We start from the raw sequence: 21,601 nt of genomic DNA on the forward strand, positions 1-21,601 counted from the left end.
TATATATATATATATATAACTACAAGTTGAATAGATCTGTGAAAATAATGCTGTGCAATACAGGAAAAATGCATATCAAGATTAAACAAAGGTTAACATTCTAAACGAAGAGAAGAAATAAAATCAAAATAGTGCACAATGCTAGCCATTTAATATCCAAAGCTATGTGAATAACAATTCAAGCTTACTTGGGCAGAACGACATGCTAATAGGTCAGGTGTTAGGCCCAATGCTCTTAATTCACGAACACTATGCTGTGTTGGCTTTGTTTTCTATAAATAAGACGAATTTATTAGAGCAAGTTCAACATGAGCGTCATCCATAAATAGAACCTCTGATATGAGAAATTAAGTAGAAACATGCCAAAATAATTACAATCTTCAAAAGGCTCATTTAAAAAAGAAAAACACCCCGAGTGATAGGTTATTATGAAAAATTAAAAGAGAAAATAGCATGCTTATACTCAAAGGAATATTTCTGCAAATATAAAAGAGCAAAATGCGGGAATCATGCGGGAATCACCTGCTCACCAACAACACTAAGCACCGGTACGAGGCTCACATGAACAAGGCAGAAATTTTCATCACCTGGTAGCAATTAGAAGTATTAGCAGTCGAATATTACAATAACTCTATTTCACACACACACACACACACACACACACACAGATTGACATTCAGCATGAAATGAAAAAAGATTGACATTCAGCATGAAGGAATGTATAGGACTTATATTCAAGACACAAAAGCTAATGAGTTATGATTCTTCTGTCCAGCCACCACACGGTCCACACCCCAGCCTCCAGGGTTTTCTTTTTCTTTTTCCTTTTTTTTTTCAGTCATGACATTTGACTGCTCCACAATTAGTATTTTAAATTTTGAAATATTTTAAACTTGGAAGCATTCATGGAAAGTTTCACTTGTCTATTAAGGCTATCAAATATTTATGTAGCAATTTATTTATGTTTAAATGTTGTCCAATATGGTCGAAAGAGAAGCCATCTGTATGGTCATTGTCTTGGATCACCAAAAAGGCAGAAGAAAATATATAGTTTCCTCGCTCCATCCTCATCTAGGTAACATCCAACACCAACATTTTTTACCCAAACGTAGTTGTCAAGCTCTCATCACGATCTAACCCTAACCAGCAAAAAACATTGACCCCTCCTTGCAGGAACACATTCTCCGGGCACCACTTAACCATTAAAAAAGTAAGATCAATTAAGGGAAGGAGTATGCCAATTGATCTTAATTGATCTTACTTCGTTACATTATTTGAGGGGTAATGGAAAAAATAATGGAAAAAATATCATAATTACATTATTTGAGGGGTAATGTAATCAATCATTCACCCGGTTACTATATATCAATGTCAATGAACTACAAGAATGCACAAATCCCTCATCATTATATGGCGCTGCTGTAATTTATTTTATTACATGACTTTAATTTGTTACAATTCTATTTGGAAGCTTTGCCGAAAATATGAAAATTTAAAATTTATGAACTTTGCCTTCTCACTAACCATTAACCAATTAAGTTTGAGCTTATAATTTTTCAAATGGTGATGTGATAAGATCACAATAAATCAACAAGAGCAATAATTCTTGAATAAATATCATTGTTTGCTATAATATGATCCATTGGAGAAACCTCAGGGTAAGAATACTAAAGAAAGCATCGGTCGACAAGTATAGCTAGAAATTATTGAAGTAAAAAAAACCCTATTAAAATACTCGAAAGTTTTTAAGTTCTAGCATAAAAAAATGCAGAAACAAATAGAAGACACCGAAACAATAGTCTGAAATAAACAAAAACATGTCAACATAATTTCTTCCAAGACCATGCACATAGAAAAAAAAATAACAACCTAATTTATAGTATAGGATCCATTTTTACTTCAATTTTAAAAAGAAATAAGTAGACAAAGCACAATTTCAGAACAACTATTAGAAGAACTTTAGCATAACTATCTACTTGACTTACCAAGAGAAAATGACAACTGGCGCAGAGCTTCAATAAAGGGCATTGATTCAATGTCACCTTAATGAAGAGACAAAAAAATAAGTAAAACCAAGAATATTTTTAAATTCTGCGGAATCATATTAATTGACATGGTTAATGATTACGAGTCTATAAATCCTACCTACAGTTCCACCCAACTCTATTACACAGATATCAGCAGGACCATCTTTTCCATCAACCGGAATAGAGGAGACTGACTCAATCCAATTCTTTATGGCATCAGTTATGTGAGGCACAACCTACAAACAAAGTAACCACAGTAAATCATAGATACTAATAATTTTTTATGAATATTTGTTTGAGTGAAGAAGTGCCTAATGAAAACAACCTGAACTGTCTTTCCAAGATAGTCACCTCTTCTCTCCTTGTTGATAACAGACTAAAACAAGATAGAAAGCTACTACAGTTTAATTAAGCATAAAATTGTAGGTTCTCAAAAGGGCTGATTTAATAAACTTCGCTTGCCTGATATATCTTCCCTGTAGTGATGTTGTTTTCCTTGGTAAGAGTAATATCCAAGAACCGTTCATAGTTTCCCAAGTCCAAGTCAACCTTTAAATTGTATAAATACAGCATATAAGACTTTAAACACCTAATTTAAATAAACAAGAGATAAAAGAAAATTGAATGAAGAAATTTTGCTTTAATGACATTATAAAACAGGCGCATGACCACCTCTCCGCCATCATCAAGAACAAAAACCTCCCCATGTTCAAAAGGAGACATGGTCCCTGCATCTGTGTTCAAGTAGGGGTCTGCAATGGCACACAAGTTTCTGTCAGATAAATTTAAGCAGAACCAAAATTTACCAACGAGAAAATCACAAGAAAAACAAAATATAAAAAAAAGCACTTTTGAGAAAGTCCAGTTCAGAAAAGACAAAGGCTATGACTTCTGAGTTCACCAAAAGTGTTTGTCAACCAAAAAAAAAAAAAAAAGAGCAAAGTTTATGCCAGTTGAACTTGAAAGATAGAATTAAGAATCATTATAGCATTATGTAATTTAAGACCAGAAAGCTAACGCAGGTAAAATAAGTCCCAAGGCTATACCCCTTCGGTACTTTGAATTGGATTTGTACAAGCTAATATTATGCCACAGAGGTCAAGAAACACTCAAAAGTCACAAGCCAGCCCACTAGTAACAAAGGCGTCAATATTCTACACTGATAGCTTAATTAGAGGGGTTTAATCACATCCATTTTGGGAGAAACCCATGTACTCATTTAGCTCCATTAGAGAATTTCTAGGAAGAATAACGGAATCAGTTATGTGAGAAAATTATGTAATAGGATTGGAACAAACAGAAATGGTCATCTTCTAATGGTTTGTTGAAAAGCATAAAAGACACCTATATTAGGCGTAATTTTAGTATATAATGAAAACCGATGGTAATTTCTCTATATTTATGTCCATTCCACGAAAATGTCTAACATGGAGAATAACAAGTAACTGTGAATGTACAATTTTCCACTCTATTATTAAACTAGCAAAAAAAAAAAACTTGCCAAATGCCTCCATGTAAATTTTGATAAAGAAGATATATGGTAATCACAAGGTTCACGAATTTTTCAATATAATTTATGGGATGGTTATTTCCTTAAAAAGAAAGCAACCACTCCTACATTGTAATTTTCCTTATTTTTATTCTGCAAGTGAATCTTCAAATTAGAATAAATTTTTACAATTGTTCTTATCCCAACTACTAAAATCAGCATTAAGGTGCACAAAAATAATCAATAAAAATGGGGGTTGATGGTGAATTAAAGATCTAGTTATCCACATATCGTCCTTCCTTTCATGCTCCTTCAGGATCCTTTATCCTAACATACAATTCATCTATTATTGCTACCCTCCTCTACCAATTAGTATTAAGGAACAACCACTCATTGATTTCATCATTATGTTTACCTAATTATGACTTTCAATGTCATCTAAATGGGTACATTTCTATCCGAATTACAAACTACATTGTGCCTTAATTCTTGCCGCTTGGATTCCCTGTTGTCATTACTCATTCAGTGATCATTCAATATGTCGCACAATTCAACACCTCCTTGCTGGTTTCTAAACCAGAACCACATATCAAATCCATCTACAAGGCATAACAGACTTTTGATTCCTCCTGAACCTTTCTATATAATTCTCAAATCATAATCACTTGCATGAGTCATAACCTATCGGCAGTTCAAAAAGTGGTAAATAGTTTAGTAAGAGAATAACTGTCTAATACAAATCGCACACAAATGTATGACTAAAGGTATTCAAATTATACATCCACATTACAATTACACAACATATGATAAAAAGTTAAACTCCAAATGATGTTCATCAAAAAAAGTTTGTATAATCAATGTGTCGAATTCAAGCAAATCCACACAATTATCCACAACAGCATCAAATTGCCTCTTTGGGCATTGATTTTCTATTAAGCCAAGCTTTTAATGCTGAAACTAAAAGATCTCTAGGCTCCAAGCACCCATATATTTTTCTTTCTAAACTATTTTTCTACTAACCTCAATAGGGGCTAAGAGGACAATAGATTCATTTGACTTTCTCTGTGTTTCCCTTTAATCTATTTGTTAACTCTTTAAGTTAAGGGGATAACTCAACACATATACCAAATAATTCATAATCTATTTTCACTATAAAATAAACTTCCACTAAAAAGTTCAAGTATATGAATTCCAACTTCTCATTTCATGAAGGTGCAAACACCACTCCAAAGTTTGAATACAAAATGGCAAGCTTTAATGTGCAAACCATTTACTAATCTCATGTTGATGGCTACCTATGATTTTTAGCATCCTATTGAACGATAATTGATTATTACTATTAAGGAACTTATATAGGAGGAAAAAGATCTAATCCACCACGAAAAAACACAATTATTATTACTGATTTTAAAAGGATACCAATGAGACTCTTGCAACATGAAATCATAACAACAAACATAAAGACATTATACATAGACTCCAATAAGAATGAAGGTAGCAGGCAGGAATATTAGCAACAGTAGGGAGAGAGAACTAGGGTGTCGGCGCGGCTAGCAGCTGCAGGAAGCGTCAAACATCAACAAGGAATGAAGATGGCAGCAATGCCGAGTGGTTTGCGGCTGTTGGAAGCGGGGTCGGAGGGAGCTTCGAAAGGATAAATGTCTCGTTAGGGTCGAGCTACAGCCGGAGCACCTCCCGGACCCTTGGAGACCGTCACCACCTCGAACGTGTTACAGCTGGAGCACCTTTTTGTCGTCTGATACAGCCCCCAGAAAGAAAAAAACGCCTTAAAGTGAGTAGCTGAAATCAACAAGTATCCAAAAACCTCATCGTCTAACCTCAGAAAATATCACCTATTTAAAGAGGGGATTAGTAGATAAAATAGGTACAGTGGGATAGGAAAGAGATAAAATAGGCAAGAAGAGGAATTGGAATAAAGTAGAGACGGAAAAGAATTATAATGAGAAAGCATCATAAATGGAATGGAAATGAAATAAGAAAGGGAGAACGTGTTTACTGTAGTAGCTACAGTAACGCTATTGCGGTACTATAACTGCTAAAATACTGCGGGCAGAAAGCTCCTGCGTCAGAAACCTTTTAACAATGAAGCAAGCTAGCAAAGTTTTGTGACAGTGTATATATAATATTGTAATGTAAATGGTTCATTCATGTGGATGGTATAACATGCCTTAGGAATGATATTCAAGCTTAACGAGTCAAAAACCTATCATTCTATTTTTGTTTGGACTGCAATTATTTAGTTGAACATGTTTTTTTAATAAGAATATTTCTAAGCTTGTTGTTGGCCCGAGTGGTTAGAGGTTGATGATTCCTACTGAGATATGTTTCCCTTTTCAAAAGTTTATACAAGCAATGCAAAATAGTAATTATTAAATTATTTTTAAAGATTTATTCATCTTACTACGTGTCTTCAATTATCATGTTGTTACTTTCCAGTATAGTTTTGCATGTGCTATACTTGAGCCTACAATCATGTCTCCCTACCATGGACTTTCAAGAACCTTAATATGAACTGAGACACTTGCCTAACATTTGATAAGTTTCCAAACAATAATTACCTTAACACAAACAATTTATGAAATTATTCTTTTTTTTTTCTTTTTTACTCAAACTCTCGGCAATAATTTCTATCTTGAACAAAATAATTTTGTGAGTATTGTGATACATACTATGCATCAACCACTCATATTCTAAATCCAACTAACTATTTTATGTCTAAAGGCCCTAAAATAACTAGCATTTTCATCGATTATCAAACCAAAATATCCAAGGAAACTTGACTTAAAGTCCCACTTAGCTAAATAAGAATAAAATAGAACCAAAAACCTATGACTTCATTTGTTAGCTAAAAAAAACCTCAAACTACACAAAAATGTATAAGATGAGGTTGGAGTACGGCTTTCTTCAACATAGCTTAGGGTTTCCCTCTTTTTTTAGTTAGAACAAAGTTCAATTCTTGCATCCAAATAGCATCCCACCCTTTTCTGGTTGAATTTCCTTCCACATAGCAAATTAAAGTTGAACCAAATGAAGTGTAGATCGAATGAACAATGTATTAACTATAAATAATGCATAAAAACTGTGAGAAAAATAAAGAATGTAAAACTTAAGGGAAAAAAAATAAATAAACCAAACCCTTCCAACCCTTAACACGTGTAAAAGAACCATCAAAAATCAAAATACGGGCAAGGTCCAAATTTTTCTTGAGAGGATACAATCTAAATATTTAAAAAATACCCTTATTTTTTATTATAATTTTATAATTCAAGTTATAAACATACACTTTTTTATTTTGATTACTCTTCATATAAATAAACTTAAGAAAATAAATTAATTTCAACTATTTATTATGAGGAGAGAAAAAAAAATAGATGCATGAAGGGGTGTTAAATCAGTTTCGCGAGTCGGAATCGGATTTGACCCGAAATTGACCAGACCGCCTTCAACCCAACTAACCCGAGCAAGACCCAAATTTAATATATACATGATAATTAATTAGGTCACATTTGGGTTTATTTCGAGGCAAGTTCAGGTTAACGAGTCAATTTCGATATGGCTGGTCACTCGAACCCACATTTTTCAATTTGGGTTCAAGTCGAGTTGGTGTGCCAGATCAATTTTGGCATCCCTTCATGCAAACTTAAACGATAAATGTAAATAAGAAAAAATAAGTTCATTTATAACATTTATAAATATAAAAGGGGATTACATGTCCCTCTAGCCCACACTTAAATCTGCCAATACATCAAAATGTTCATAACATCATCTACAGAACATTTCTACGCTACCAACAAAAATTCTAAAAAACCCTAAAACAATAACCACCATAATCCTAATAAATAAGAAAGGATAATAAATTAGAATAATATAACAACATGATGTCTACACAAGAGTAAGAGTATGCAATGTAATACCTATTTTAATTGAGGTAACGCGAAGGCCACAAGCTTTGAGTACAACACCAATGCTGCTCGCTGTCACACCCTTCCCTAAACCACTCACAACTCCACCGGTCACCAAAACATATTTCATTTGCCTCTTTGTTGGTATCAATGCCACCGTCAGAGCATCCACCTCTACTACTGTAGCATCTGCTACCATCTTCTATTACAAAAAATCACTTTCCTCTTTAGCTAAAATTACTGTCAATCACTATAGGAAACAGTCACGCCGATGCTCCCTTCTACATTCAATAAGATAGTTAAATGTCACTTAAAGAATGTAATCAAATTCATTTACCTATATAAAACATCAAACTAATGGTATGGAAAGAGAAAGGCTAATCATTCTGAGGGTCTTAGGATCAGTTGTGCCTCGTTGAGAAGGTCAAGCAATAGAAAACATTCAAACGCCAATAAACAGTAATAAAATATCAGCTAATTTGGGACAAATCACAGTTCAACAAAGCAAGGATAGGCTATTCACTTGATATTATTATTGTATTATCCCTGAATGGAATTATTAAAAAAAAGTCAAAAAAATTATCGAAATCTTAAAATATAGAAAGACATGGAATAAAACAGGGAAAAAAACAAAACATATGTAACACAGTAACTACTTCTTATTAGAACCAAAAATGAATAACAGATATTTTTTACGATAAATTCCCACGATTGAACTCCCTTGCCAACTCTTCCCATGCATTTTCAAGTTTCAACAATGTCCTCATGTCTCCACCCCCGTCAAAGGTGCGGACATAGGGGAAAAACAAGTTTAGCTTTAAGAAAAGGACTTCACTAAGAGACACTTCATTCCTCCTATAAAAAGGAGTTGAATCACGCTGTACCATATACTCCTCGATGTTTTGTCTCCACCATAGCCCGCGATGAAGCTATCAAACTCAGGGAACAACCAAAATCATGCCAGATAACCATCACCCAAAAAAATTTCACAACCCTTAAAGTTTCATCCATATCACTTCATACATTGGCTTCCTTCCGGTATTAACACAACGTGAAAGCAATAAAACCATCATAAATCTCCCCAGTCCCCGCATGCACCCATTGACACACATATTGAGAACGAGCAGGAGGAAGAAGGACCAACCTTGCAAATCGCAAAAGACCGATTGCTGCCACCACAATCGATCGCCGCACAAGAGAACGGTAAGAGGCGTCAGGCAGACGGAACCAGGCGGAGGGAATGTAGATAGTAGACAGGGATCGATTTTTTCAGATTTCTGTCACGTTTTAGGGTTTTCGCCGTGGCAATGGTACTTCAAGCCTTTATATAGAGCAGAGAGTTGACTCCTATTAATAGTTTGGACTCGTAAGGATAAAGATAAAAAGTATATATTTTATATTATAGCGATCATTTATTTTTTTAATATTCCTTTTCTCAGAATCTTCTAAAAAATTATATTTTTAAGCTTATTTTTTATTTTTTTCATTTTGTAAATACTATTTATAAAATTCAAAAAAATGATTTTCTCTCGATCGTTCAAGTCTTTTTATGTTATATTAGATTTGAGAAGGGCAGCAAAAATTTTGACAAAAAATTTATTTATATCAATATTTTTTATTCATAAAATTCATTAAATGATTAGAGAAAAGTAGCAGGAAGTTGAAGAACCTTGTCAATGGCAGAAGACCAATTGCTGCAACCACTGACGATCGTCGGAGAAGAGAACGGCAGGAGGTGTCCGGCGAACAGTAGACATGCATGGAGGATAGAATGGGAATGATTTTCTTTTAATTTATTTAATAGATTTATGTCACTCATATTTGAATTGCTATTAACTAAAGTAGTCAAACACGTATGAATTTCTTAGGCTTGAATTATAAACTAACTCAATATAAATAATCTTTTATTCCATTATATCCATTTCATTTTAACTTGAAATAAATATATATATAGAGAGAGAGAGACTATAATAACATATTATATAAATTTATATCTAAGTTTAAATCATAACAATTCATGTGTCTTCTGTTGCACTGAAGTGGAGTCGATTCCAATCTAATACACTACATCTGCTTTTTAAATTAATCAAATGAGCCGAATACAAGTCGAATTTCTTAATTAATTTAAACAAGTCAAATATAAGTCGAACACAAACAATATTATGTAAATCGAGCCGTACAAGAACGCAATTTTCATGAATAATTTTGAATACAATCTAATTTCAAACACTAGCCGGCTTTAAATGAGAATATTAGCAGAATCGGAACTTACTCAAATTCGGCTCTTTTACTTCAAGCTTTTATATAGAGTAGACAATGACTCTTGAATAGTAATATTTTGGGCTATAAAGGATAAAAGGTAACTCTAATGCCAAAATTAGGCAATACACTTTAATAGATATATTTATTCGGCCTATATTTCCTACGTGATTTGGAAAACAATTGGCCAGGAATATTTTGAACAAGGTTTTAATATAGGTAGATTTTAAAATATAAATGAAGATTTAAAATTGGAAGATTTGCGTATTTATACTTTTTTTTTTAAGTAATTTTTGCGTCTAACATGCAAACTTTGTCTTTTAAGTAAATGACATAACACTTATGTTGAAAAAAGTTATTTTTCACTCTTTAAAAATATATATTGTGATATTTTTTATGTGATGTAAAAGATTTGATTTTGATGCTAGATATCTAAATGTCATGTTGATTTATCATTTGTAATGACTAAATTGTAATTAAAATCTTATTTCATTAGATTGGCAATAAAGATGCTTTATAATTATTACAATTTTTATGTATTTACATATCTCACCACTAAACTTTCATATTTACACAAGATTTTCATTTGTTAAATTGGCAACAAAAATGCTTTAACAAAATGAGTTTACTTAACATATATTATAATTAAAAAGCTTTATGGAGTTATTTTTCTAATAGTTAGTGTGAACTATCAATTATCATTATTATTGAATTATTATAGCCTTTAGTATCAATTAAAACTAACATTATGATTGGCCAATTAACTAAAACTCGAGTTATGAGGGGTCATATTGAATGTTTGTTCAATTTAAATAATTTGCTTGTGACTAAAATAAGTCTTGAAAGGCGACTTCATTGTTGGCGCTTGCAGTCACAAAGAAAATACATGAGCAAGAAGGTCATTTTGTATTTAGAGATATTAAGGTAAGAAGAAGTCCTTGATATTTTTTGTTTTGTATATTTATTATCTTATTAAAGCTTAAATTATAATTTTATGGGAATTTAAGAGTTATGCATGTCAATTGCAAATGCATATTTTTTTTTTAGGAACATTGGTATTTACATAGGAAGAAAGTGCATCATTTACTTATAGAAGACTTCATTTTTATTGTGTAAATATTAATTTAAAGGAGAAAAACTATGAGGCACGAATTAATAAATATGGCCATCATGGTAGCTAGAAAAAATATTGATATAAGCAAATAATTGATGTGAGAGTTGTTTTAGCATAATCTTAATTGATTGTGGAAGTGTCAAGATATTGATGGATAAGTAGTTTTATGAGATCATACTAGTTATATGACTGTGAAATTGATGCCTTGATTGTCTCATTTCTGATTTTTGCCCTTTTCTTTCGTATTTTTTATTTCTTTTATATTTTTTTTATTATGATCCCGATTTCCTTTTAGTATGAGAATATTTATATGTGTTTCTTTTATTTTTGGGGGATTTTTTTTAGTATTTAGATGTCGTCATATCTTTTTTTACCCTAAAGGGAGTTGTATCATCTTTTTTTTTGCAATTAGTGTGTCTGTAGTTTGTGCAGGAACAAGTAGGGTGAGCTTCTAGTCGTTTCAAAGTTCTCTTTATTGTTTTTAGCAGAGAACAGTCGTCAAACAACGTTTATCGCCGTTCAAGCACCATCAATCACCCCTATTCTCCTTCTCATACCACTTAGCACTTCCCCACAAAACTTGCTTCCCAAATGTCTTATAGGAATACTAAAGTTATAATATTTGGTATTTGAGTTCAGCAAATAAAAAATTTAAGAAAATTTTGTTTTGTGACTCGTTCACTAAGCAGGATGGTGCCCACTTTCTTCTACAATTCAATGGGAAAGAAAATTTCATTACTATCCTACTGCGCTGGACGAGGATGACTTTCTCCTACATCGCAATGCGAAAAAAGATCTAGTTGCTCGCTTGCAACACAGGATATGAACAACTACATGAAAGAGGATCTCATTGATCTGCTACGCATGATAATGACGATTTTTTTTTTGCGTCACAACGCAAAAAATAATCTCAATGATCATTTGTTATACAGATTGAGAACGACTTTCTTCTGCACCGCAACATATAAGAGGATCTCATTGATCGCATGCCACGTAAGATAGAGATGACTTTCTTATGTGCTACAACGCAAAAGATGATCCCGTTGTTCGCCTCCTATACAAATCAGAGACGACCTTCTTCTTATGGGAAATATGAAATCACTTGGTAGACAAAGTCGATGACTCTACTTCCACTTTCTAGTTCTTGAATATTTATAGGCTTAAAAAATGGTCATATTAATGACAAAAGCAATTAAAAAAAATAATATCTACATTAATTCTCTTGTACTTCCAACTTTCGGCTTCAGCTTTCCGATCTTTGCCTTACGGGTCTTCCACCTTCTTCATTTCAAATAAATAAGAAGTATCGAAATTTGATATTCATAATTTTTTTTCTTCTGGAATTTATATGAATACAAATATTTCGTATTCCCAAATAATTTTATATTTTTCGTATTACTGCTCTCAGCCATCATAAAAAAATAATGAAAAAATAACTGAAATCCACATGACTTCCTGCGTTCCAAATTACACCGTCTAGCCGGTATATATAAGCCTAAGATGATAAAAAATCTCTGCATTAGAATTTTATTAAATCAATATTTCGCGCGCGACTGCCACCTATGCTGTGCTGTTCACCTGACTATTGCAAATATATATAATATGATCAGGTCATAATCATATACCGAACCATAACTTTATACGCCTTTATACATACATATATAGATTCATATATACATACATATTTAGATTCATATATACATACATATATATGTATCAATACATACATACATACATATATATCAATACATACATACATACATATATATACTTACGTAAATACATGCATGTGTGTGTGTGTGTGTGAATGATATGATAATAAGGAAATATAGATGAGATTGATCCCGCTCGAAAATAGAGAGACAACTGATATATTATCACCAAAATTCCAACACCAAGCACAATTTTTTATGCATGACACAAATATCGAGGTGATATTTTGAGTGAAAATGTTCAAACTTCGATTAAATGTCATCAAAAAAGTTTGATTTTAGCAAACTAATAGTTAACTTAGTCGGCTCGATGAGAAGGACCCAATGGTACCAAAATCAATTCAATATAAGCCAAATCAAGTTTAGATCAAGTCATTAAATCACTTTTAAAAGCTTTTCGGAAGGTCAGATGAATGTTGAATTTGACGAGTTTAAAATTGAATAAAACGTCTCAACAAGACGAATCAAACGAGCCCAATATTGTTCAATTCTAACATCATTAAGACTCTCAAATATCTATCAAACGACGTCAAATCAGATTAAGCTATTTGGACTGTCTGATCAAAGTTGTTCATATTGTTGCATTAATTGCAAATGAAACTTTATAAATAGAGTCCACCTCTCTCATGAGAGGGGGAGAGAGAGTTTGAGACTTGAGAGAAAAACTTAAAGCTTAAATAATAAACAAAAGTCCAACATCCCTTCTGCTACCATCGACCTCTGCCGACCACCGTTGACCACCACCAACCACCATCAACCACCACTCATCGGTCTCCTCATGTTCCTTGCAACAAGTTTATCAACACATCGACGTTGTAATTCAAATGACCTTTTAACCCTTTCCCACCTATAGGACATGAGTCTCTGTAATCATTAACTTATAGTAAATTTTTACAACCCGATCAAATCTCGTGGTTTTATCCTTTTTTGAGTTTTCCACGTTAAAAATTATAGTGTCACTATTAATTATCCTATCTCTTGTGACTGCGTGTTGAATCTTCATATCACACTAAAATGATAATATATCACTTTAATACCGTGAATTTTCTAGCTGACATGATCAATTATTTTATAAGTATTATAATTTATCACAATTGTGCTCAAATAAAGGGTTCACAAATCTTTTTTACATGTAAGGAGGGGTATATTTTGAAATAAGATGAAACGGGAAATAATTTCATATTCGTTCTGTTCCGGCCTGGGGACGTCAATGAAATCAACTGAACCTCCACGAGTTCTCAAATTCATGACATTGTCAGCGAAACTTGTCTTGCTTGGGCTGCATGCATAGTTCCCCGTTGCAACCACTCCCCCAAACATGCGGTCAAACTTCCCCTCTAATTCAAACTCAATTCCATAAAACTTAAACTTATTTGCAGCTGACACCACCTACATGAAAATTGATAAACACTCAATTAAGAATAAACTATAGTTACAAAATAACGAAATTTACAAAAAAAACTCACCGCAAGTCATTCAGCCCACCATTCATCAGGTGCATCAACTGTTTGCTTCACTGGATCCCAAACTAGACCCGTAAATCCCCTTTTTAATTCTTTCCAAAATTTTTAGTTCTTGTTCAGTTGATCCCACTTGTTATTCATTTACAACCTGTCAGACTCCCTGCATGTACATTCCTTGAAATTTTTGATAATATTTTGCCACTATTCTTTATCGAAATAGGTCGTATTTATATTTCTTCATTCAATCTCTTTCACACAGAGATCGCAAAATATTATTTTCGTTTTTTTTTCTCACAATACAGGTGTAGCAACCTCTTTAGATTTATTATCCATGTTATTACTATATCAAAACAAAGCATGAAATATCAAAACATCAAAACAAAGCATGAAACACAACAGTAAAATCAATTAGAAAGTAGAGAAAAAACCTAACAAAGATAAAGAAGAAGAAAAACGTCATCCGTGCAAAATCAGATAAAACACCACAACTAAAAATTTATCTTTTTAGAGGCATTCACCAAATTTCATGGGAGAAGAAAATAACACATCAAACAAAAACTACCAAACAGGCTATTTGCTTAATATTTCCAATATACCCATAAGATATTATACACCTAAACATAGAATATGCGAGCAAAGAAAGAAATTGATTACAATGAAATAAGCATTTTATCAAAATTCAGTTGAACTACTTCTTCACACCAAATGAATGTGTTCATAAACACAAAGAAACGAGCTAGTCAATTTTATTACAAAATATTAATAGATTCTTAAATTTTTTTTTGCGCAAAAAAACTTGATTAAAACTTAAAAAACATTTATAACAAAATATTAATAGGTGAAGATTTTAATTAATTATATTTTTTCTTAAATCTTTAGGTACTAACGAAGGATCCAATTTCTACTTTATACAGCGGTCGGCTGTGGGGGCAATATAACAAAAAGTTCGTATGCAAGATGCTAAACTCTATTAGAAGCTGTAAATAATTAGTACTTCATTTAAAACCCATGCAAAAATATATTGATTATGAAAAGAAGAAACCTAGCTTGAAATCGAGCAAGACAGTCAATAAAGAAAACGAACTCAACTTGCGATCTGAAGTGGCATGGCCTTCGATCACAACTCCACACTTCGATTAGAAATCATATTCAAACTATAAAATATGAAGAAAAAATTGGGAGGAGAAATATCGATTTCGAGCAGTGTGTCACCTCCCAAAAAAATTCTCAAGAGAGGTAGACAACCCGTGACTTAAATACTATTTTTTGGCCTTACACCTAGCCGATGTGAGAGACTTTTTGTCCTGTGAGACTTTTTGTCCGTGACATTCTCCTCCACGTGATTGGGTGGAGGAGAATGTTGCAGACAAAAAGTTTCACATTGGCTAGGTGTAGGGCTGAAAAATAACATTTAAGTCCTGGGCTGCTCACCTCTCTTAAGAGTTTTTTTGAGAGGTGACGAGTGGTATCAGAGTAGATTACTGACTGCAAGGTGTGTAAACTCTCCATGGTCCAGTGGGATCCTCAGTGGAGTCGATCCGTGATGAGGGTGTCACGTGATTGGGTGGAGGAGAATGTCACGAACAAAAAAGTCTCACATCAGCTAGATGTAGGGCCGGAAATCACTATTTAAGTCCTGAGCTGCCCACCACCCCTAAGAGCTCTTTTAGGAGGTGACAAGTGGTATCAGAATAAATAACTGTTTGTCAGATGTGTGGGCTCTCCATGGTCCAGTGAGACCCTCGGTGGAGCCGATCCGTGACAAGGGCGTCACGTGAATGGGTGGAGGAGAATGTCACGAACAAAAAGTCCCACATCGACTAGGTGTAAGACCGAAAAATAGTATTTAAGTCTTGGGCTGCCCACCAGCCCGAAGAGCTCTTTTGGAAAATGACAAGTGGTATCATAGCAAATTACTCCTTGATGAATAATCCACACACCTGACAGACAATAATCTACTATGATACCACTTATCATGTCCCAAAAAAATTCTTGAGCTGACGTGAAATTCTCTAGCCCACGTTCATCCTTTAGCCCGAATCGGCTGCTGCGGCTGAAAGAATGCACGACAAAAAATAAAAAACTTTAAGGTTTGGGGCCGCGAGAGCCTGAAATTTGTGTGGAAGTGGATTCATGGGGGCAAGAGTTCTAGCTTGGACATGGCGCACCCTCTGCTTGGCGCGGCCAAACTCTCTCGCTTCTCTCCTCACTTCCCGTGCTCTATAGAGGAGCTAACCCTCAGGAGAGCCACCATCCACGGCGAATCGGCAACCCAATCTCACACCTCTTCTTCCCCCTCCGACCAACTCATCTCCGACCAAATCATCTCCGATCTCCAAAGCGGCAAAACCCAAAATTCTCTCCTTCCCAACTCCTTAACCAACCTAACCCCTTCCGTGATCCTCGACGTCCTCTACAAATGCAGCAGACGAGCCCCTCTTCTTGGCCAAGAATTTGTCAATCTCCTTGCTCGAAATTCCAGCTCGAAGTTCTCATCGGAGTCTCTCGGCGCCATGATCCACGTCTCAGTTCTAAACCGCCGCTCCACCGATGCTCAATCCCTTATCCTCCGAATGGTTCGCCGACGAGGTAGCTCGAGGTCACAGATCATAGATGCCCTTATGTCCACTTACCACGGCTGTAACTCGAACCCCTCCGTTTTCGACCTTTTAATCCGCACCTATGTCCAGGCTAGAAAACTGAGGGAGGCCGCAGAGGCCTTTAGGGTTTTGAAGGAGAGGCGTATTTCAGTCTCCGTCAATGCCTGCAACAGCCTTCTTGCTGGATTGGTGCGAGCCGATTGGCTTCACATGGTGTGGAATTTATACGAAGAAGTAGTTGAAATGGGAACCCGTGTGAATTCATACACCCTAAACATCATAGTCAATGCTCTGTGCAAAGAAGGGAGATTCGAAGATGCTGATGAACTGATGAACGAAATGGAGAAAAAAGGAGTTTTTTCAGATCTCGTGACTTACAACACATTGGTTGATGCTCGTTCTCGCAGCGGGCATCTGGAAGAAGCATTAGTACTATTGAATTCAATGGTAAGTAAGGGGTTGAAGCCTAATGTTTCAACTTATAATGCTATTATGAATGGATTTTGCAGACAAGGAGAGTTTGAGAATGCCAAGGAGCTACACCATGAGATGATTGGGAGCGGATTGGTTCCAAACACTTCTACATTTAACATTCTGCTAGGATGTTTATGTAAAAACGGAAAAGTTCAGGAGGCAGTGGGGATATATCAGGAGATTATGAACCAACATCTTCTTCCTGATATGTTAACCTTTAGCTATTTGATTAATTTGTTTACTAAATGGGGAGATTTGAACTCAGCAATGCACTATTTTGAAGAGATGAAGGTTTTTGATTTGATTCCAGATACTGTTGCTTATACAATGCTTATTAATGGATTTTGCAGGATCGGTTCTATGTCGAAAGCTCGAGAGTTGTATGATGAGATGATAAATCATGGCTGTTTTCCAGATTTGGTCACATATAACACAATGTTGAATGGAATGTGCAGGGAAAGAAAGCTTTCAGAAGCTAATAAGCTTTTCATGGAGATGATGGAAAGAAGATTTACTCCAGATTTTTACACTTTTACAACTCTTATCCGTGGATTTTGCAAAGAGGGAAGGATGGAGGAAGCTTTTAAGCTGTTCAATAATATGATAAGTCAACATGTTAAGCCAGATGTTGTTACATATAACACCTTAATTGATGGTTTTTGCAAAGAAGGCGACATGGAGAAAGCTTATGAGTTATGGGATGGTATGATTCATGGAGGAATTATGCCTAACTCCATCACTTATAGCATACTAATCGATAGTTATTGTACAAAGGGGGATGTTGTTGAGGCATTGAAGCTGCGGGATGAAATGTGTAAAAAAGGAATTACGCCGAATATTGTGACTTACAACTCCATTATTAAAGGCTTTTGTTGCTCTGGTAATGTGTTTAAGGCTGAAGAGTTTTTGATCGAGATGAAAAGCAGTAATATTGTTCCAAATAGAATAACTTATATCACTTTGGTTAATGGGTTTGTGAAGGAAGAAAAAATGGAGGAAGCTGTTTCCATGGTGAAAATAATGGAAAGTGAAGGGATCAAATCGGATATTTCCACATATAATGCGCTCATCAGTGGATATTGTGAGCTTGGTAGTGTTCAGGAAGCACGTTACTTGTTTAAAAAAATAGCCGTTAGGGGAATTCTACCTAATAAGTTTACTTATACGACTCTCATAAATGGATATGTTGCTGCTGAGAACTTGAAGGAAGCATTCAGGTTGCATGATGAGATGTTGCAGAGAGGTTTTGTACCAGATGATAAGTTCTAAGATCTGTGTTTTGTTGCTTCACTGAAACTTTCTGGCAGTGCAAATTTTTATAAATATGGTAACAAAATTTCCTTTTCAATCTATCTTCTTGTTCTTTGATTGGCATGTCGAAAGCTCTTTTTTTTTGTTTTGGTGCTGTAAAGTTCAGCCTTGTTTAAATGTTTGTGGGGATATTAACTCAATATTGCTTTGGAGTGAGTAAATTAATTTTCTTTCGAGTTATTGAATGAAGGCATTTACATACATACCACCCAATTCCTATGCATTTACAAGTTAACACCTTTAACTTTCTTTTTTTACATTTATAATGCCCAATCTTTCACACTACATATAAAATACCACTATTTTAACTTCCAATAAGTGAAATATACATTTTCATTCATAGTTAAGGTGGAATATATGTAAAATTAAACTTTAGTGTCTTTGATGCATAAATACATAAGAATGAGTGGTATTTATGCAAATCTTCCTAACAATTAACTATAAGAATTATGTTAATGGCTATGTTTACCATGGTGTCAACTTGTATGTGTAAAGTAAGAGTGGTACCCGTCAGAATTTTTATGTTGCATATTTGTGCAGTTGTGTTGCTCAATTTAAGGTGTTGCTCAATTTAAGGACACAACTGAAGTTGTTCACATTTCTTTGGAAATTTACATACTTAGCACACAATTCTTATGTATTTGCATACCTCATGTTGCAGAGAGGTTTTGCATAGGAAATTTACCTCATACCTCACATAAGAATTGCAAGAATTGTTTTTGATTACATCCCTCGCGCCTAAAATGTATACTCTTAAAATGCATTTAAATGAAAATCGTTTTTGATGCAAAAGATAATTTTATGCTTCTATAAAGTGTTTTCATGCAATTTGTTAGTTTTTTTTTTAATGATTCCTTGTTATTAGCTGTTATACCTGCAGCAGCCTTTAATGGAATGCTTTTAACTTCAGGGGGCCTTGGTGTCGAGCCGTATAGTTTGGCCATCAAGCCGAGAGAGCAGTTGAATTTTGAGGGAAAAGAGCTTTTTTGCATTGTGTGTGAGGCTGTGGAGAGGTATGTAGTATGAGCTAGAGTCTTCTTCTATTTTTCTTATGTGCAGTTAAATTTCTCATGAAGTTATTATTTCTCCGGGGCATTTACAAGCATAACACTCAACTCCTATGTATTTGCATATCTAACATGTAAATTTGGCTTTTTTATATCTATACCACCCAAATCTTTAATGGTAGATAAAACATACCTCTATTTTTAATTTTAAAAGGTGAAATACATCTTTTCATGCATAGGTGAGACGGCGGATATGTGAAAATTGAACTTGAGGTGTTAGATATATAAATATGTAAGAATTAAGTGGTATGCATGTAAATCTTTCCTTTTTATGCTCTAATAAAACAACTCTTGTGGGGATTTATATTCCGGTATTTTTTTTTTCCCTTTCACAATTGCAGACAGCTGGATTCTCATCTAGAGATGTAATGAAGAATTGAGAAGAGGGGGGATGGGCTATAAATGTGAATTAGGATTTATTTAGGTTTATTTTTTTGTTGCGGGCTTTACATGTGTACCATAAAATTTTTACGTATTTACATGTAAAGTTTGATATTTCTTTATACAATACTTCATTGTCGTAATTATGGCAAAAACATATACATGACAATGCATGTTTTACTTTAAAAAAAATAATATAAGTGATGTTTTTGATGCGGTATTAAACATTTGGATGCTATATAAGGGTCCGTTTGGGGCAGCTTGTGCCCGCTGGCCTCGGGGGTTGACCCGCGGCCTGCGTTTAGTGTAAAAACCCAAACGCAGTTTCGGATAAGCTGACGAAAAGCGCGAACCAAACGGGCGAACCAAACGGTACGGCGGCGTTTTGAAAACGCCGCCCGCACTTATAAGCTGCCCCAAACGGACCCTAACTTAATTTTTGCGTTTTGATGTTAGATTTATAAATGCATGAAAATTATGTGGTATGCATGCAAATCTCTCTTATGTTCTTATAAAATCCTCAATTCTTTTTACATGTTTAAAGCATCAAGTTTTGTCATCTTAAACTTCGTTCTAGATTGTATTAGTTGCGAGTTGGAGAAGTATTGATGGCAAGTTAAGAATGCCTCCAGTGATCTTCTTATGATTGTAACACTAGTTGGTTTATAATTTCTCCATCAGCATGCATATTCATATTTCAAGGCATTTACATACATACCGCCCAATTCATACGTATTTACATTCCTAACACCTAAACTTTACTTTTTTATTTTAATACCACACAAATGTTTCATATCACATGAAAGTTACCATTAGTTTAACTTTTAGACAGGGAAATGCACATTTTCATGCGTGGGTAAGGCGGCATGAATGTAAAAATTAAAGTTTTAAGCGTTAGATATGTAAATGCATAGGAATATGTAGGGCTGTAAACGAGTCGAGCTTGAGCGAGCTCAGGTTTGGCTCGTGTTCGGCCCGTTCGAAATAGCTTGTGTTCAAAATCGGCTCATGTTCGAAATTGGCTCGTGAACAGTGTGTTCGTGTTCGGCTCGATTTAAATATTTGTGTTCTTGTTCGGCTCGAAATTGGCTCGGAAAAATTAAATTGAAAGAAATAGATGTAAAGTGTGGGATTTGAACCTGAACCAAATATATACAAAAGAAGACACTAATCACATTATCACACGAGATGTTATGATTTAAGCTCTAAAACGAGCCAAACATGAGCGAACAAAGAGTTGTTTGTGTTCGGCTCGTTTACAATTCGAGCTTTAAAAACTTGTTCGTATATGGCTCATTTAGGACTCGTTTACAAATAAACGAGCCGAACACGAGCTGTTCGCGAACAACGAGCTTTTTTGACAGCCCTAGGAATACGTATGTAAATCTTTCTTTTAATTCTGCACAATTATTTTGACTGCAAGTCATTAGAAAAACAATGTGATAATAATTAAAGAAATTCTGTTTATTTTATTCTTTATTGCATCTCATTTATTTATTTGCTTTCATTCATTTGATGTCAGAATATCAGATATTTTGTTGCAGTGCTCTCCTAAAATAGACTCTTGACAATGAAAGGTTGTAAACTTGCATTGTAATACTCTGAAGATGGAAGATAATATAGAATAGTAAGTTATATTAAATATTTTATATGGCTGAGATATTTTAAAAGTTGAAAAATTTATGTGGAAATGATATTTATTATACTTATGTGATTGAGATATAGGTCTATTATTGGGGAGAATATTATGTGCGGTCATAGGTATGTGCGAATTAGGGGTG

The 21,601-nt window shown here is 34.3% G+C and overlaps 2 protein-coding genes across 5 annotated transcripts in view; one reads left to right on the forward strand and one right to left on the reverse strand.

Annotated features, from left to right (window-relative positions):
* Positions 1–8,721, reverse strand: part of LOC110029699 (CTP synthase) — an 18,509-nt gene extending 9,788 nt beyond the window's left edge. For 2 of the 3 annotated variants that reach the window (XM_020732112.1, XM_020732114.1), the window contains exons 1-9: positions 8,584–8,721; positions 7,452–7,720; positions 2,700–2,779; positions 2,490–2,576; positions 2,353–2,403; positions 2,146–2,263; positions 1,986–2,042; positions 523–587; positions 189–272 (exon numbers count right to left, since the gene is read on the reverse strand). In XM_020732112.1, the coding sequence (XP_020587771.1) occupies positions 189–272; positions 523–587; positions 1,986–2,042; positions 2,146–2,263; positions 2,353–2,403; positions 2,490–2,576; positions 2,700–2,779; positions 7,452–7,638 (729 nt within the window). In that variant the 5' untranslated portion in view covers positions 7,639–7,720; positions 8,584–8,721. The remainder of the gene's footprint in view (positions 1–188; positions 273–522; positions 588–1,985; positions 2,043–2,145; positions 2,264–2,352; positions 2,404–2,489; positions 2,577–2,699; positions 2,780–7,451; positions 7,721–8,583) is intronic. The other variant, XM_020732113.1, reaches the window with a different exon arrangement.
* A 7,350-nt stretch (positions 8,722–16,071) lies between these two features.
* Positions 16,072–19,936, forward strand: LOC110029664 (pentatricopeptide repeat-containing protein At5g01110). Of its 2 annotated transcripts, XM_020732060.1 has the most exons (3): positions 16,072–18,388; positions 19,283–19,385; positions 19,781–19,936. In XM_020732060.1, exon 1 carries the CDS (start codon positions 16,147–16,149, stop codon positions 18,328–18,330), a length of 2,184 nt encoding a protein of 727 aa, XP_020587719.1. In that variant the 5' UTR covers positions 16,072–16,146; the 3' UTR covers positions 18,331–18,388; positions 19,283–19,385; positions 19,781–19,936. The 2 variants fall into 2 exon arrangements, with proteins under 2 accessions (XP_020587719.1, XP_020587718.1); XM_020732059.1 differs by lacking the exon at positions 19,781–19,936 and having other exon boundaries at positions 19,283–19,537.
* Positions 19,937–21,601: the final 1,665 nt, after the last annotated feature.

This window comes from Phalaenopsis equestris, unplaced genomic scaffold (genome assembly GCF_001263595.1).
Source record: "Phalaenopsis equestris unplaced genomic scaffold, ASM126359v1 Scaffold000600, whole genome shotgun sequence".
Classification (NCBI taxonomy): domain Eukaryota; kingdom Viridiplantae; phylum Streptophyta; class Magnoliopsida; order Asparagales; family Orchidaceae; genus Phalaenopsis; species Phalaenopsis equestris.